At 41.0% G+C, this 17047-nt stretch overlaps 3 protein-coding genes across 9 annotated transcripts in view; all 3 read right to left on the bottom strand.

Moving 5' to 3' along the window:
* The window catches only part of LOC127588084 (NEDD4 family-interacting protein 1-like), a 193581-nt gene extending 189716 nt beyond the window's left edge, over positions 1 to 3865 (bottom strand). For 3 of the 5 annotated variants that reach the window (XM_052046644.1, XM_052046645.1, XM_052046643.1), the window contains exons 1-7: positions 3682 to 3865; positions 3289 to 3376; positions 1879 to 2009; positions 1570 to 1662; positions 765 to 852; positions 330 to 454; positions 172 to 238 (exon numbers count right to left, since the gene is read on the bottom strand). In XM_052046644.1, the coding sequence (XP_051902604.1) occupies positions 172 to 238; positions 330 to 454; positions 765 to 852; positions 1570 to 1662; positions 1879 to 2009; positions 3289 to 3376; positions 3682 to 3711 (622 nt within the window). In that variant the 5' untranslated portion in view covers positions 3712 to 3865. The remainder of the gene's footprint in view (positions 1 to 171; positions 239 to 329; positions 455 to 764; positions 853 to 1569; positions 1663 to 1878; positions 2010 to 3288; positions 3377 to 3681) is intronic. The other 2 variants (XM_052046646.1, XM_052046647.1) reach the window with 2 other exon arrangements.
* Positions 3866 to 4592: 727 nt separating this feature from the next.
* On the bottom strand, positions 4593 to 9225 carry endou2 (endonuclease, polyU-specific 2). Of its 2 annotated transcripts, XM_052046883.1 has the most exons (7): positions 8585 to 9225; positions 7758 to 7938; positions 7472 to 7574; positions 6102 to 6223; positions 5847 to 5959; positions 5443 to 5596; positions 4593 to 4942 (listed from the first exon to the last, which is right to left on the bottom strand). In XM_052046883.1, exons 2-7 carry the CDS (start codon positions 7857 to 7859, stop codon positions 4688 to 4690), a joined length of 849 nt encoding a protein of 282 aa, XP_051902843.1. In that variant the 5' UTR covers positions 7860 to 7938; positions 8585 to 9225; the 3' UTR covers positions 4593 to 4687. The 2 variants fall into 2 exon arrangements, with proteins under 2 accessions (XP_051902843.1, XP_051902844.1); XM_052046884.1 differs by lacking the exons at positions 7758 to 7938; positions 8585 to 9225 and having other exon boundaries at positions 6780 to 7574.
* Positions 9226 to 10162: 937 nt separating this feature from the next.
* On the bottom strand, positions 10163 to 16581 carry rnf14 (ring finger protein 14). 2 transcript variants are annotated; one of them, XM_052046857.1, is made up of 9 exons: positions 16501 to 16581; positions 15413 to 15568; positions 14507 to 14637; positions 14236 to 14428; positions 13316 to 13713; positions 13003 to 13231; positions 12278 to 12450; positions 11880 to 12010; positions 10163 to 11756 (listed from the first exon to the last, which is right to left on the bottom strand). In XM_052046857.1, the coding sequence occupies exons 2-9, from the start codon at positions 15558 to 15560 to the stop codon at positions 11696 to 11698; spliced, it is 1464 nt and encodes a 487-aa protein (XP_051902817.1). In that variant the 5' UTR covers positions 15561 to 15568; positions 16501 to 16581; the 3' UTR covers positions 10163 to 11695. The 2 variants fall into 2 exon arrangements, with proteins under 2 accessions (XP_051902817.1, XP_051902816.1); XM_052046856.1 differs by lacking the exon at positions 16501 to 16581 and adding an exon at positions 16254 to 16494.
* Positions 16582 to 17047: the final 466 nt, after the last annotated feature.

Below are 17047 nucleotides of genomic sequence, written 5' to 3' on the forward strand. Positions count from 1 at the left end.
TTCCTATTTTTATATTTTTCCCCCACACACACTCCTTTTGTATTGGACAACGTTGGGAAGTAAACATGGTGAATAGTTTGTACTGTATTGAGTATGAGTACTTTAGCTACCTCTACTCAGTTACAATGTGCAGGTGTAAAATAAGGACAACATTCGTAAAAGGCTACTCACCCAACACCAGGAACACCCACCACAGCCAGTATTGTCCATCAAAATAACCAGGAAAGTATGTCGAGAACTGCGACCACAAAGATGGGAGTTAGAAGAAGAGAAAAAAAATACATTTTTACTAATTAATGGACACAGGGAGTTTGTTAAGTGTCCGTTACCCTGACGATGAGGACCCATTTGATGAGGGAGAGGCCAAAGCCGGAGATGGCCCCGTAGCGGCCGGCCGCTGAGGTGGTCAAACAGAAGGACAGGAAGAAACCGATCCAGTTGAACAGGAATGCCACTGAAACATCAAAAAGGGAAGGGATGAAAATTTATTCAATATTAAGGGAATAAAGTTGTTACAGAGCTGTAATGAGGGGGGAAAAATACTGCGAGAACAAAGTGAGGGAAAAAAATATTTATTTATTATTTTAAGACCGTAAAGTCGTATAAAGATAAGCGGCTCAGATATAGATGGATTGAAGTCATAAAAGAAGATGGAAAATAAAGTTAGGACAGAAGTCATAACATCAGAAGGAGGGTTTTAAAAAATACAGAGAATAAAGTTGTGGCCAAGTTAATACTTGTATAATACACGTTCTTTTCCTTACTGAAGAAGGTCAGCATGAAGATGCCATCGTTTCCTATCCTCAGCTGATCAGCATCTTCAAAATCATCTCTGGTTACAAAGTCTTCCTCCTGCATGACGAGAGAGAAACAATTTGAAAACAATATACACACGTTTAACAACATTAATGTCACATTTTCAATATTGACTAAATAAACATACATCTTGAATATTCAGAACAAATTGATCTAATACAAGCACAGTGGCAGCATGACTTCCGAGTTTATTTCATGTCGTGTCAATCAGCCTCCACCAAAAATATTTTGGGTTAAAAAAAAAAAAACACTGTATTGTAAACGAGTTAATATAACAATGACAAAATATTAAGAAAACAACAGTTTCGTTTTTTTTAATTCAACTATTGTACATCTTGTATTTGTTTGACGAGTCTTTAATAGGCCTGACCTGACTGGACGGTTAGGCTGTGTGTGAGCATGTACGTATGAGTTGTGGCCTACAGCAGCTGCACGAAAAATAAGTCAAGGTACCATGGCACGACAAAAGTACAACACATACACACAGGCACAAGGCACAAAAAAAAGCACAGAGAGCATGTTGAACAGTCAACACAATGTTTAAAAGTTTGTCCATCGAGCACTGGGAACTACAAGAAGACATCGAGAGGTGCGCAGGGGCACTCATGGTACACACCCAAACAGGGAACACACACTGTTGCTCTCTCACAGTATTGACAATGCGCAAACACACACAGTTGAAAAGAAATTGTCTCTCACACGCGCACACTCCGACATAAAAATAACAGGCACATATATGCGCGCACACGTTACCTCCAGTGAACTGCGTATGACATCGTCAAACGTCTCCAGACGCTCTCTGTGCTGAGGCTGCGGCCGAATGCCAGGCGGCAGGGAAACACAACACCGGGCAGTCAAACACAGCAACCACCCACTCAGACCCACATTCAACACCGTAACTGGTACGTACTGGCATGGACCCACCTCACCCCCCCCAACCTCCTTCACTTTGGATGTGTTGGGAGTCCCATTTTAACAAAAAGGTGCTTTACATTTCCTGTACTGAAATACAGGTAGCGGTCGGAAGCAGCACAACGAAAGGATAATTAGTGTCAAACTCACTCTTGCGGGTACCAAGGGAACAGTGGTCTCCGCTTTGGTCCTCTCCGCCTCATCATAGGAAGGTAGTGTGGTCGCCACGTTGTAGGACGGCGGCTTGGGGAAACTCCCCTCCTCCTTGTAGTCAAAATAGGCTGAAACATAAACAACAGAACAGTATTTAGGTTGACATATTCCATAAGAAAAATTACACTAATCACAATTTTCCATCACTTTTAATAACAACCTCCACCCCCATCCCAGACAAAATATTCCCACAAAAAATGTTCAAGAATTGCAATAAAATTGTATGTTTATCATTTAACATGATCAAAATGCATTAGTACTACGAATGCTTACCCATGAGTGTGATGGGGTGTTTACAATTAAAATTATTAGCGTTGTGCGCCGCTGACATCATTTCCTGACGAGGAGTGCCATTGATGGCAACTGCTACCATTTATGATTTTGTTATTTAACGTCCTCTACAGCTCTGGTCTGATTGTTAAGATGGGAAAAATTAACTATTCCCAACAGATGGCAGCACTGGTTGTATTTTGGATGTGCTCGCCACTGCCACAATAATGTGTACTCTCCTCAATAAAACATGTCTGATGTTTTGAAATGCCACCGACCGTTCGTGACAAGCAGCTTGTAATTGATTACAGTGTTTGTCATGTTCTATGACAAATAGTACCACAAAAGAGAGAAATAATGTCAGAGGTTTAAATTAACAAATAGAACAGTTGGTATACATGCTTACATACACACACACAGTCACACACACACGTGTAAACAGTACTACTAAATAGCATGCCGATAGCTTTTTTTGCATGATGAAAAAAAGATTCCAAACTTTCATTTGGTAGTTTCTGTGTTTACATTGTCATAAAACTAATTATTCTCTGAACCTTGAAAGATCAGTCAGAATGCTCTAAATTCACTGGCACTAAATGGGATCTCTTTATAATTTAAAGGTTCATATTTGTATTCATAAACTTTTTTTTTGGAGCGGGTACTGTAAACAATCACTTGCATTTCTTTCCGCTATTCATGGCAACTTGGTCCCAATACCACTCAAGAAACGGCATCTATACTCCAAATAATGGCCTCATATCAAATTTCAAACAAATGCACTTCATCGCTAGTATTCTCTTGCAACTTAGCGCAACAGGTAGACTGATTAATTCTACCTTCTGGCATCTTTTGGACGAGCATAATTGATCAGCCTGTCATTACACGTCACTGGCATAGATCGATCATCAAAAATACATTATTTGTAGAAAGTAAATAAGAAATTGCAAACCAATGATTGGAAGTGAATGGCATCCAGTGACACACCTGGTGATCCGTGGCAACTGCTGTTAAAATCAAAAGACCAAATCGAGCTGCACTGGCGTGCATTATTCACAGGCTCAAATCTCTGTTTCTTACCAGCATTGTCCTCTGTGACGCTGCTATAAGGAGGCGGCTCGTCTGCAGCTACCTGCTGGTTACCTTCAGCCTCGTCCACGTTGGGCAGCTGGACAAACACACAGACAGGCATGATTAATCGCACACGGAAAAGGGGCGGATGAGTCGATGGAAAAATTCACTTCCCGGTTAGCCTTACGACACAACATCAATAAGCGAAGTCGTTACGTGGGCGCGCTTAAAACGAGTTAGCATTCAATTAACAAGCATTTCTTGCAGCAAAGATTTATCGTGAGGTATTTTCGTTCGCATCAAACGAATTGAACTGAAGTGCCTTGTGTGCGTTCGATGCTAAGAGACATTTAGCGTGTTGGCTAGCCGTATTAGGCGTGAAGGGGGAGCGATACGCATTACCTGCTGATATCTGGCGCTCGGCTCAGCCATTCCGATCTGAACGGCGAACAAAAATCCCAGAATAAAATCGACACGCCACCCAGATCCAATTCCTCAAGACAATAACTGTCAATTCGCCGGAGGAAGAAAATAGGCTGCTTTCAGTATGTGCGCTGCAAAGATGGTCAAGTTACTGAATATATGAAACCACTTCCGGATGAGGAAAGTTTGGTAAAATAAAGGTTAATGGTTAAAAGCAGCATCATTTAAAAATTGTGACAAAAACTCGGCTACTAAAATTGTAGTGGCTTGTGATTATTTCCACAATATGCGTATTGTTTGCTTTTAATGTCGAGGTATGTTTTGTTGTCGCGATACACAAGCACGCCTCAAGGTTTTTACTTGAATAAAATCCCGGACAACCCTTGGTTATCTACTTGAGTTAACATTATCTCCGTGCAAAGCAATCTCCGTCACTGGTCGCAACAAACCTCCCACGCCCCTCCACCCTATTTCGGAAAATGCATACGAGTCGGTGACAAAATTGGAATTAAGACGTTACAGATATTTAAAACAATATTTGGGTCAAATACAATAAAATGTATTTTTTAAATTTGCAAAGACGACGTCAGTGACAATTGGAATTTTGATGCGAGTACCAATCACTTTTCTGTACGGTTTTACCCTCATTAGACTGAAAATCAATTAAACTAAAAATGTGTTGAGTGTGTGCATTCAACAAAGGTGGGTAATACCATTGGATTTTTAAACTACAAATAAGTTAAGACAAACATGTGTAGTGAAAAGAAATTAAGTGTTAAGATTCTTTCAGCAAAAGGAGTAGGTGGGCGATAAAACAAATGGAGAAAAAAGTGAAAATAATCATATTGAATGTGCAGAGGCAACATAAACAATAAAAACAATGGTTTTATTGGTTGTATGGTTTTATTGTATCTTCAAAGTAAAGTGAAAAAGACAACAAGAGTACTTGTACATTTTGCCATGTAAGATGAAGCTGTTTATTAAATTAAGTGTTTTTTTGGTACTTAAGAAGCACGGGGTAAGTCGTGCCGATATGCTTCTGGTTGTAGTGGTGGCACACAATCTCTACGTCGTAGAAACTAAACTGGACTTTGACCCGTTCATTGGGCGAGCTGAGGAAACACAGGGTGTAGAGGGCAAATTCAAACTCTGGACTGACGCCGATGAAGATGCTGCCTTTGGGTTTGATGCCATTCTTCCAACTGAACTGCAATGCCAAGATATGCTTGTTCTCGTCTGGCTGGAGGGAACACAGACATCTACATGTCAAACATTTAATAAATACATTTATTTTGAACCCCGAAAGCTCATGTATATTATTTGACAAAAATGAAGGACGACGTCACTATAATTATAGTTCAGTTTTATAAATGTTAGATTTAGTTTCTGGGGTTTTTTTTTTCGTGCCATTAAAGGCATGATTTTATTTCATGAACAGGGATTATTTTTTTTCTATTTTGAGTTATTTTGTTCGTTTTTGATAACTTAAGTTTGCACAGGACCTCTCAAAATAATACCTAGGGTAGTATCGAAACTAAAAGACCGTCATTAAACATTCACTTCTTCCATCCTGTTACGTTAAAAGCAATTGTTAGTGTCTAACAACTATTTTATGTCACACTAGCGTTTAGTGTGACATAAAATAGTCTAGTGACTAGACCATGGGGTAGGGAAACTGCAGACCGCTTCATTCTTTAATCCATCACACCGAGCATTTAGTTGTTCAAGAAACCCATGTACATGTGGCGAGTTAGTGGTGACGCTGTAGCCTTTATAATCAATGTGTCCTAGCTTCTCCTGTAGGTACAGCTGGATCCAATTGTGGAAGCCTATGACCGTCCGCCCTCCTCTGGTTTCTCCAACAAACACGTGTTCGAAACCTGATGAATCTGGCCTGGAGGGAATGAGACAAGGGATCAGAAACCAATGATGGGCATTCAAACACAATTTTATGAATATTATTAAACAATGTTACAGACTTGTGCTCTAGAAAATGGATGGATGGATTTTCAAATCTCTTTTCACAGATCCTACTGGTTCCCACTCACAGTGCAGCCTGCCCACAGGCACTCAGTCACACAGTTTGGCGTGGTGGTGCCAAGATTCGCGCATTGCATTTTGCCTCGGTGCCAGGTTGCACCCACCTGCTGGAGCCTTTCCTTGCGTAGAGTTCAAACCAAATTCTGTAGAGCTGCTCCTTGAACTGCGTCTCATCTTGCGGGGAGAGCTTCTTCTCCACTAGGTATTTATGAGCTATCTGAAAACAACCAAAATAAACCTGTTGTAGAATAAGATTACAATAAATAGGGGCAAAAAAATCAATCTTGTGGGGGCAAAAATATCAATAAAAAAACAAAACAATGTATGCAGCACCACAATGCATGTTGCCCACATTGTACCTTCATAGTGGGAGTCTTAACTATAGAGTCCAGGAACTTGTGGTTCTCCGCTACCTCCTCAGGGGTAACGATTTCTGGCTCCCCAGTGTCACTCACATAGTTATCCAACAAGGAAATAAAGGCTGCAAATGCAAACACACCCAAAACAAATTAATATGCAAAAACACACACAGATTATGCATACCTTGAACCTTATGGGAACACTTGAGGGATAATAGTTCATTCTATGTCTATACCGCACAACAGTATTCTTTCTAATCTCTAAGGTTTTTGAACATCCATCCATTCATGGTTTGCTTTTTCTTGGGCATGCGGCACTTAATTCCAAAAAGTGTTGTCATAGACTACGTCACAAGAGACGTCATCATATCATGCAAGATCAACATTTTTGGTCAAATTATGTTGCAACTCTATACATTAACTCACACCAGACCTTCTGCCAGACTTCAGTTCAGCTAGAAAGTAATGAGGACAAGAACTAAACAGAACAGATGGAGGAATCGTTATAAGTAATATCCCAATGGAAACATGTACAAGAATGAGATTGGGCTAAGGACAGAACCATGGGGGACACCTTCATAAGTGGGGCACACAAAGGCATTTAATGTAAATGCCTCTACTATATGGACATGCTAGTTAACATAAGTGGGACAGTGATCTCTCCATAGTAATAACTACCTGCAGAGACAAGGTTGTTGTTTTTCCAAATGACCACCATATAAACCACATGAACAAAGCCGAAGTCTTAGCAATTTCTGGTCATGTGATCCAAGAAGTGGGCGGGACTATGTTGCTTACACTCGCTGGCCGGGCATAGTGAACCCTGTGTACTCTGCGCTTATGCAACATGCCCTGTTCGTCATAAGGAGATTATACTAGTGGATGAAAAAAAGCTTTGCTCTGAGGCGATGTGGCTGAGGTCCAGGGAGTCATCACTGGAGCACTTTGTAGTACAAGATAGGATGTCGCACTTGTGGACACCTAGTCGTTTCCTCTACAAATTGTCCTCGTTCAGGTCAGAGGAGCCTGCTGGAGCTGACTTTAGGTGAGAGGGATCACAAAAGAAATGTTCAACTCAATGCCTCACACCCCCTAATAAACACGTCACTACTAATGGCAGAATAAAGTATACATTAAATGCACCTTGCATGAATAGCAAAACTGCTAGTAATCTATGCCCTCTTAAAAAGATTTGCAATTGCTTCCAAGAAAGCACTACTTTTGTCAAAATGAAACTCCTGAAATCACTCCAATATCGTTCACTGGCACCACAATGCCACAAGAGCACGGTAAAGCACTACATTTGTCTAAATGAAGCTCCTCAATTCACAAGTTCCTTGGCATCAAGATGCCACAAGATGATGACTCACCTAAAAAAGTCTCCTTTTGGAAAATTTTCTCGTCGACAAATTTGAACAGAGGATATCCCGCCCCATCGTTGTCATTGTCAGCCACGTTGTCACCTGCTTTGCCCTGAAACAGGACAAGAGTACAACAAAGTATGGTAACACTTTTACATTTGATGACTTATTGTACTCTGCATAGTCTGTAGTACAAAGTTTAACATGAAACTTTTTTCCATTAATATGATGCAAGTCATCTGTATTTATTAGTCAACGATTTAAGAGAGTGCCAGTGTGTACGTGTACGTGGCACCTGCAAATATATCCTGTAGTCCTTTCCAGGTCGTAGTCTGTTGACATCGTTGTCCCACAGTTCCTGCACCATGGCAGACAGCTCTCTCTCACTCTCGATCATGATAGGACTGCGCAGGTAACTTCTCAGATACTGGCGATTTATTAATTTTTTTTTTTTTTTGGAATAAGGAGCTGTTTACCTGTATAAAAAGATGTTCATGAACTTAGAAAAAAACCCTAGCTATTTAGGTGTTAGCATTGTTAAAATTTTAATATCATTAAATATGATATAAATATCTTTTTTATGCGAACAACTTCAACGGGAATTTATAATCAATTGTAATTCACGATGATACATATTATATTCTGATATTTATATTGTAATAAAATATTTCTCACAATAGAAACTTCAATAAATATAAACACATTTACCTGAAGACGAGTAAAACAAAATATTTTTATTCCTATCGGACTCTTACAAGAAAATTTTGGGGAACATTGGATAGATCACCAACAGCATTTTTTGATCATAATTACAATACTTTTGTAACATTTGTAAAGGAAACGTCAACCCTGCCCCTGGAAAAAAAGGCATACTAAAACTACAGGTACAAATCACATTTAGAGGCCTCATAAGGTTGCAATTTTGAGCACTCCTAAAATTGTGGGAAAAGTTTAAAATGTGGTTGAAGCCTGTGTAAAGTCTGTTGCACTTGGATTTAAATCTAAAAGAATTAAGTTCAGCATTCTTAGATTGATCAATTAATTGAGTTTCAGGGGACTGGAATACAATGTATCGACCGCAGCTTTGAGCTCCAAGGCCGTGTGCCATGATCCAACACTGACCTTTTTCCTCCCCAGTTGGGAGCGCTATCCCGCTTCAGAGAGGCGATCACACTTGTTTGCTGATGTTCCTCCGGAGTATTCAGGTTCTGCTGTTGTTGATGGTTTCCTGCATTTGTGGGAGAAGATATGTCTTTAGGGGCATAGTAGCAGTCAGTTTGTGTGTGTGGATGGGAGGGGGATTCGGCAGGAGAGAGGGGGGCCATTTTAAAGGGTTATCCCCTGTCAGCAACTCTGGCCAAATGGGTGACACAATGTTGTCGTCTCTTTTCAGTCTCAGGCTCAAACGTGTGCTCTTTTGTTTCTTTAGTATTTCATTGTTGCTCCCACACGGGTAGGACAGCACCACCACCCGGATTACAAGCCTCAAAATGGGTCACACTGCAGGTAACAAGACGCCTTGTGGGGTCGACACAAACGGCTCTAGAATGTGAGTGCAGTGGGACTCAATGTTGTAAAATACAACACGTATGTATTGACAAACACTCTATGGTGCATCAATTTCTGGTACGGTAGGAGACATGAATGTTCAACAAATATGGCTAAAAAAATCCATGTTAAAAAAGATCACTGCCACAGTTTGACAACATCCCTTTGACCAATTTGATATATTTTTTTAAAATTATAGCCGAGGTTAACATTGTGTCTTCTCTCATTTCCCCTACATCAGGCATGTCCAAAGTCCGGCCCGCGGGCCAAATCCGGCCCGCGGTCGAATTTCATCCGGCCCTCGGCCCCTGTCATAAAATCAGTGACGTCTGGCCCGCAGGTGTTGCATTGACTGAGGTCTCGTAGACTGGTGAGTGATGTTTCATGGAGTACTTCTTCCCTCTAGTGGCTAAATGAGTAATAGCATTCACTAAATGAGTAATAGCATTTAGACACTAGAGGGCATCACTCACGAGTTAACAAGACATCACTCCGTGTTTATATTGACTGATATGTCACATTTCAAATTCCTGTTTCAAATGAACCAAAAGAAATTCTTCAGATTGTTGAAATAAAAATAAAAATGGAAATGTGAAACAGACTGGCTTACTAAAATTTGTTGAACAATATTGTTGTTCAATGTAAAGAATGTCAGCCAAGGTCGGCCCCCCGACATTTTACCACATAAAATCTGGCCCCCTTGGCAAAAAGTTTGGACACCCCTGCCCTACATACTACAGTTCAGTGGTTCTCAATAATTCACACCAAATATTATCCTAAAAAAAAGAATCTTAAGGCATGATGAATCATTTGAAGAGTGAACATTGAAGTCACTGATTCTTTCACATAATATGAAAGACATTTCAAGTGCCCCTCATGGTACAAGTACGCGACCATAAAACTGAATAGACTGAAATAAAACTACTCACTCATTTGAAAATAAGGAGAAAAAGGGTCGATAGAGGTCATCAGGGAGCTCAAAAGGTAGTTAGATTCGATAATATAATAATTTAAATTTTTTTTTGTACCCCCTGTGGTCATCCACCTTCCCCCATCAAAAAAAGAAAGTCAAAGCAAAACACTTCAAGACTGGCTTAAGACTCAAGCTTTTTCAAACCCTTAATACAAATGTGACAAATATTGGATGCATGATTTCAGTGCCAAACGGAGGACATTTATTTTGAAGTTGAATGAGGGTCCTTGCGATGACAACAAAACCAAAAAAACAAAAACAAATTTCAACTTGTAACTTTTGGCAACTCATGCCACAAACGCCCCTCCTCTGTAGTAACAATGTTTAAAACCACACATGATACAATCAGTCCCGATCAAAACACGAGATTAGGGAGGTTTTTGAAAGGACATAATCAAACCATCATTTCCAAAATACAAAGACTGCATTTAAAATGTGCTGATTCCGTTCTGCCACTACCTCCATATAAAGAGGGACACTCCAAAAATGTACTCACTCTTTGACTGCCCAATTACTTATTTTTGTTTTGTTTGTTTTTTACCGTTTTCTTTTGTGGCATTCAATTTTCTTAATGTATTTAAGTCAACATCTAAATCAAACTGAAATATATGTGCAATGGCCAGTCAATGAGCGAGTACATTTTTCAGGGACACTGACGTAGACATACACAGCCACTTCACTGGGCCCACTAATGTGAGATCCCAATATTTTGGTCCTCCCGTGCAGTGAAATGAGATCATGAAAGAACAATTATGGTCTATTAGCGCATACTGGGCTATGTCAGCGCATTTCATTCCACTCACCAAATTTTATACACCTCTTATAAAAAGCGAATTAATCCAAAGATTCTGATAATGTGTATTACAGGGGTGATCATTACGTAGATTGCGATCAACCAGTAGATCAAGGACTGATCCCAAGTCGATCCGAGGGGTGGAGAGGGGGAGACAAAAACCCAAAACATACATGTTAGTAATATATATATATAATTAAAAAACATTTTTGATGTTAATGCACACTGCGCCCTAATCATTCTATCAGTCTCTCTTTCACAAAAAGTATTTTAAAAAGAAAAAAAGATAAAGAAGGTAAGCTTTAACCTACGGTGACATGACTGCGTCACCGAAAGTTGTTTGCGCTCAGCAGTCTGCAGTTGCAGCTTGTGATCAGACTTGTTGCGGTATATCTTTTATCGTTATCTTATTCTCATTCAGTTTGTTTTGTCCATTTCGCCAAGGGGACGGGCAAAGAATGGGAATCTGGAGGGCCGAGAGAAGCATTTTAAAACGGTACGCGTGAGCTACGATTGCCAACAGGCTGCCTAAGTGCATCGCATGCCTCAGCGTTAGGCTATTGCTCATCATGGCATGCGTGTGTAACGGGTCGATCGCGGGAGGTTGGTTGATTGAAAAGTAGATCTTCGGTCAAAAAAGTTTGGGCAGCCCAGGTGCAATACATTTATTGGTGGAATCATATTTTAGGGGGTACATTTGGGTGTATGCTTTATAAAGCCGCATTGCTGCCACAATCAAGGCTAAAAGAGTTTTCTAAACATTCTAATGGATGTCATTATATGGTGTACCTAGTCAAGTGTCAAATTTGTGATGATCATGAAGGAAAAAAAAACAAAACACTTTGCCGCAAGAATCAAAAGATGAACAGACTGTGGTGTACGATAAAGTGCATTCAGGCGGGGTGCACTACAAAGAACATCAGTCTTCTTCATCACTCCATAAGGCATCTTCTTCATCCAGATCCACACCGTGGAAGAGTCTACGGTAGTGGGGGTGGAGGGGAGTGGGGGGGGGGGGGAGACAGAAAAAAAAAGGGAATTTAGAAACGTTTAGTTTAGACAAAACGGAGGCGTCTTGACGTGAGGCGGAAGGAGTGACTCACTGTTTGTAGCAGGGCGAGTGTGGGTTGTTAAAGTGACTGTACGGGTTGGCTTTGTTGAGCACGCCCAGACACAGCCAGCAGAAGTAATGGTGGCACGAGGTGCACGTCATTTTGTTGCAGCCGTCTACTTTCTACACACAAAAGCGCGCGCGCACACACACACACACACACACACCCATTATTGAAATTATGTCAAGTTCAAAACAGTCACGAGTTTAATGGAACATAATGGTAAAGTGTCAGGTGGAAGTTATGTGTGCTGTGCTTGTTTATTTTGACGGATGGATGTCAGAGAACCTTCATTGAGACATCTGGGAAGTGTTTTTGAATAGGGAAAAAAAAATTAAGTGGTAAGTGTCATGTAGTAGCAGCCTGAGATCTACAGGGGGAGCCCCCACCTGTATGTTGGTGCCACAGTGGGGGCAGCATTTGCAGTTCTCATTGAGCCAATCTCTGCTAAAGGACTCTTCCACGGCTTTCTGGATCACCCTTTTCCCAAAGCGCTGCTCCATAAACTTTTTGCCCTCGGCCGTAGCAGACAGGTACTCGTCTCGAAGGCTGCGCAACTCCTCTGTGGCACATGACAACAACAAAAAAAAAAGAAATATTTGGGATATGGTTACAAATGACAGAAATTACTTTAATTGAAGTCTCCAAAGTAGAATAATTTGGAAATCAACCCCACATTTGTGACAAAATATGCAAAACTCAAAACAATGATCAAGTGTGCTATCAGGAAATCTTGTGAGATTTAAGATGAGTGAGATGAGACAATAAACATTATGTACGGTACCCTAGTTTCACCAAGCAGATGCTAACGTGTATATACTGAATACACAACACTTAAAAAGTTCGCATGACCTATAAAGCTCTTACAAAACTATCTACCGGTAAAGCTCTGGAAACATCTTCCTGTTCCACATCTGCCAGCCATCTTCAAAAGGTGGCTACGTTGAGTTTATATTATTACACTTAACTTTTGTTTACATTTGTACGACATTAAGGGGTGCTAAGATTTTACGGTAAGACATTGTCTGTACAGTTCAATGTTTTAGGATTGCGATGCTAGTATTTCTTTATTTGCCGTCACTGAGCATATTGTGTTCAACCTGAATGAAAATACCTGCGGGGATCTTACAGTGCGAGACCCCATGGTACCCCATCTTGCACAGCGTGCAAAAGGCATACTGGCAGACGGAGCAGATGCCCATGGTGGTGTCGGGCTCCACCATGACCGCCGTGCCGCAGGAGTGGCGAGGGCAGTACACAACGTCAGCCATGAGGTCCAGAGTGGATTGGAGCAGCAGGCGGTCATAGCGGGCAAACAGCTCCTCGTTCACCAACTGCTTGACCTTGTGAGTTTACGAAGTCCAAACAGGGAGGGTGAAACATTCATAAGTGACGGTACATAGGGACTACATATAGCAGAATGGTACCTGCATAGGTGCGGCGATTGAGGAGCACTTGGGCTCAGGGCAATTAAGGCACTGCACATTGCCGTCCCGTATTTGGATCTGGAAGTATTCTGTCATGCAGCCTTTGCAGTAAACATGTTGGCACTCCTTAAAACAGAGGCAGTCGGCACCCCGTTTCTCCGTAAAGCAGATGCCGCAGCAGAAGGGCGTGCCGTCGAACACCCTCTGTCGTTGCGCCTCATCAAAGTCCAACAGATGAGGTAGCAGGTCGACGCGCGTGTCCACAGACACGATGGCCCGCGGGTCCAGAGGGAGAGACGCCAACGAGGGCTGTTGGTCACACTTTTTCTTCTTGACTTCTCTTTTCATCTTCTCCGAGCAATCGCACGGACTGCCGATCTGTGTCACATCCGAGCCAACTTGCAAAGAAAAAAAAAAAACTTCTGACTCATTGGCCAATCAAGTATGGCAGCTGTTAATAACGCAAAGCACTACAGGTGAATGTTTTAGAATTGAAAGTATGTTTTCCTCAATATTTTGATTGCAGTTCAATATGACATAATTTTTCCATGTATTTTTGTACAAAGACAAGCAATGAATTTGTCTGTATTGCAATAATATCAGATTTATTATAGATAAATGTTTTGGTTTTATGGGTTAGACTCTGACTAAATTGAAGGCAAATGAAATATGAATTCATATGAAAGACAGTTTATCTACCTCAATTGGACTTACTAATTTACTAAACACTCAGAGGATTTTTTTTCTTCAACATCACAGCCTCTGCGATTTGAAAATTGCATTCTACTACACTGCGATGTCGAAATGAATTTGAGTAATTCTTCGGAGCTTGCAGAGAGTGAACAATTATTCCCTCCCAAAAAGTAACAGGTCCTTAACATTGTTTAAGCTACTGAACTCCACAAGTCTTTCATTCCTACCTGCAGCCGCGTGGTCAGCTTTCCTGCTGCGCTCCCCGCTCGCCTTACTTTCATGCCTGGCGACTAAGAGAGGAGACTGAATGCCCAGGAACTCCAGCACCTCCTCGCTGAGGAACTGAATCCAGGTGAAGAGAACTACACAGCCTCGGTTCTCCTCCCATAGTTCATCCAAGCGTCGGCACAGAGAGCTCATCTGACCAGAACGAGCAGTAGAAGGAGGAATAATTACGGGTCGTGAGCAAAAATAGTTTTAGGTTGTATTGTGTCACACCTGTCCTCTGGTCATCCATTTTGAGCTGACAGTGAAGATCGGCGAATTTGTAGATGGATAGTCTTCAGGAAGCTCAAAGTTGAGAACCAAAGGAGGCAAGAAGCTGATTTTGTGTTCAGTTTGCTTCTCCCCTGCAAAAGATTTAAAATAAGGGGAGGGCTGAGAGAACTGGAGTGCATTCACACAAATTTTGTCATCTTCAATTTAAAAACGGTTAAGGGTAAAGTATGAGCCTTAATGGAGACTTCTTCTTACTTTTTCTTTTCTGATTGATATAAAAATGATTTAGTAGATATAAACACATAACGGGGTAGGACTAGATAAGTTTTTTTACTTCATCCTACTCCCTTGAACATAATAACTGTGTTGAATGAAGACTGATTTCTTTCTTTTACTTTTTTATCTACCTTATTTTCTGTCAAATTATTACTGTATATGTTCAATAAACAAACAAACCAAAAGTGCACGGCTGAAAAGAGAAAAGGTAGATTAGTCAGATGAATATTGGGTGATATCCAGTTCCAGTTTTGACATGTACGGGCAATCCATTACTGCACAAAAGTGTGGTCGGTGCACATCTGCATGCTAGGAGAAATGAATGTTTTTGTTGTCTTTTGTCATCTTTCAACAAATTCTGATAGAGTAGACACTGACAGATGTTAGGACTTGACCAATATTATTTTTTTATTTTAGTTTTTTTAGCTCGGACGCCAGTGCATCTGCATCGGTTAAATAGGTAAATGTTATTTCTCACCTTCCATAAAATATTGATGGAATAAGTAGGTGTTTGGACTCAGACCAATATTGCACTACATAAAACGGTACTGCAAAATAATTAGTTTGCCCACTGTAGTTCTCAAGCTCATTTCAATCAATCATTAGGTTGACGCCTCGCACCCACGATACCTTTGACGACAACTTTGAAATCGGGAGGAAGCTTCATGCAGAGCTGGATCTCTCCCCCCTGGGCAGAGTCCGCTCGATGGAACTCCTCTTCATAAATACTTGCTAAGGCAAGCAGCTCATCCTCCTGATCTGACTTGTCCTGAGACATTTACATTCCTGGTAAAACAATACAGTCGTAATTAGGACAGTATACAGTACAGTGATAGTAACAAAAACAACACGGTATTCCTGCGAATAGAAAATCAACACAAGAACACAAACCAACAGGGCAGAAATAACAAAACCGTGATACTGGTCTCAAACTGGTGGTCTGGAGGACCATTTGCAGCCCATATGATAATATTTTGCAGCCCTCTACTTGACATCAAAGCAGCCGCCTGCTTTTTTTGCCACGTTGCCCTGGGCTTTTTGTGTGGTGTGTTTTTCTGAAACACCATTGGCTTGTGACAGCTTTCAGTGCAATGTAAGTAGCACCGAGTGGAAGGAGAAGGTATCCTTTCACCATGTCACAGTCATGTCTTTTTCAAAACCCTTTGTTTTTTGGTTTTGTGGTGGTGTGCGTGTGTGGGTGTGTGTGTGTGGGGGGGGGGGGGGGGGTGAGCGCAAGTGCGCCACAACATGCCATGAATACACAGAGAATGTTGTGGTGCTCAGACGTCATTACTCAGCGACTGTACCAGACCAGGAACTACAGAACCAAGGAGTTCCAAGAGACGACTAGGTTAAAAAGCCAACGTCGTTTTCGCGTGACGTATGTCAAGTCACCTTCGCTTAACATTTGAAAAAAAAAAACAACAACAGAAGAATATAATTTACCTAATCTATGTGGTTTAACCCTCACCTAAAGTATTCAGAGGAGGCGTGTGCGGAAATGTTCTGTTCGACAAAAGTGATTTGACATCAGCCGAGCAATAGCGAGCATTCTTCAGTGGAAGCTGGCGTTAACAGTGGCTCATGGCCGACATCTGCCACCGCTTCTTGAACTTGTCAGAGCGTCGACATTGTCCGCTCCCACGTGTGTACGAGACTTCTAAGAGTAGACATAATGCCACGCTGAAAAATAAAAAGTAGGAAAACACGTTTCTCACCTTAAAAGTGCCAAACGCTATAGACGTGTGCTCAGTGCCGATTGCATTGCTGTACCTGATTGTAGCAGCGACCCCGCCAGGCCTGGAGGTACAGTCGCGGGTAACCTCCGCTTTAAAAAAAAAATAACGACGTATTGCCCAGGTTAATTTACGAATATATTAAATCAGGTTTTAACGTCTTTTAAAATTGAAAGTTGTATTTTGATGCTAAAACAATTTCTAAAAGGAAAATTTCATCATGGATGTTGGTGTTCCTTTTAACATAAAAACAAAATAATGCTTGTTATTTTTTTAATCTTTTTGTTGTTGGGGTGGGGCGGGTGTCCCTCTCAATGAACTCCTATGGTAGAGAAAAACTTGCACTTTGAATGTAAACAAATACAAACACAGCTTGATTAATGGTTGGAGTTTATTAAAATCTTCCTAAAGTTAAAGGTGTATTCATGGAACTAGTGGTTTTCTTTTTTTTCATAATTCGTTGTGTCCCCAACATTCTATCCTAGGCGTGTTCTAATTCTTGGTCATTGGGGTATTTCATGTTTAGACA

The sequence above is a fragment of the Hippocampus zosterae genome, chromosome 16 (genome assembly GCF_025434085.1).
Source record: "Hippocampus zosterae strain Florida chromosome 16, ASM2543408v3, whole genome shotgun sequence".
In the NCBI taxonomy this organism is placed as follows: domain Eukaryota; kingdom Metazoa; phylum Chordata; class Actinopteri; order Syngnathiformes; family Syngnathidae; genus Hippocampus; species Hippocampus zosterae.

Excerpts from the sequence above, each read along its gene's own strand:
- endou2 (XM_052046883.1), bottom strand. The coding sequence starts at position 7,859 with ATGATCGAGAGTGAGAGAGAGCTGTCTGCCATGGTGCAGGAACTGTGG. Across the intron at positions 5,960-6,101 it reads TTAAGACTCCCACTATGAAG|ATAGCTCATAAATACCTAGT; the intron begins GTACAATGTGGG and ends GGTTGTTTTCAG. Across the intron at positions 5,597-5,846 it reads GCAAGGAAAGGCTCCAGCAG|GCCAGATTCATCAGGTTTCG; the intron begins GTGGGTGCAACC and ends CATTCCCTCCAG.
- rnf14 (XM_052046857.1), bottom strand. The coding sequence starts at position 15,560 with ATGTCTCAGGACAAGTCAGATCAGGAGGATGAGCTGCTTGCCTTAGCA. Across the intron at positions 14,638-15,412 it reads TTTCAAAGTTGTCGTCAAAG|GGGAGAAGCAAACTGAACAC; the intron begins GTATCGTGGGTG and ends AATCTTTTGCAG. Across the intron at positions 11,757-11,879 it reads CACTCGCCCTGCTACAAACA|ACTCTTCCACGGTGTGGATC; the intron begins GTGAGTCACTCC and ends CCACTACCGTAG.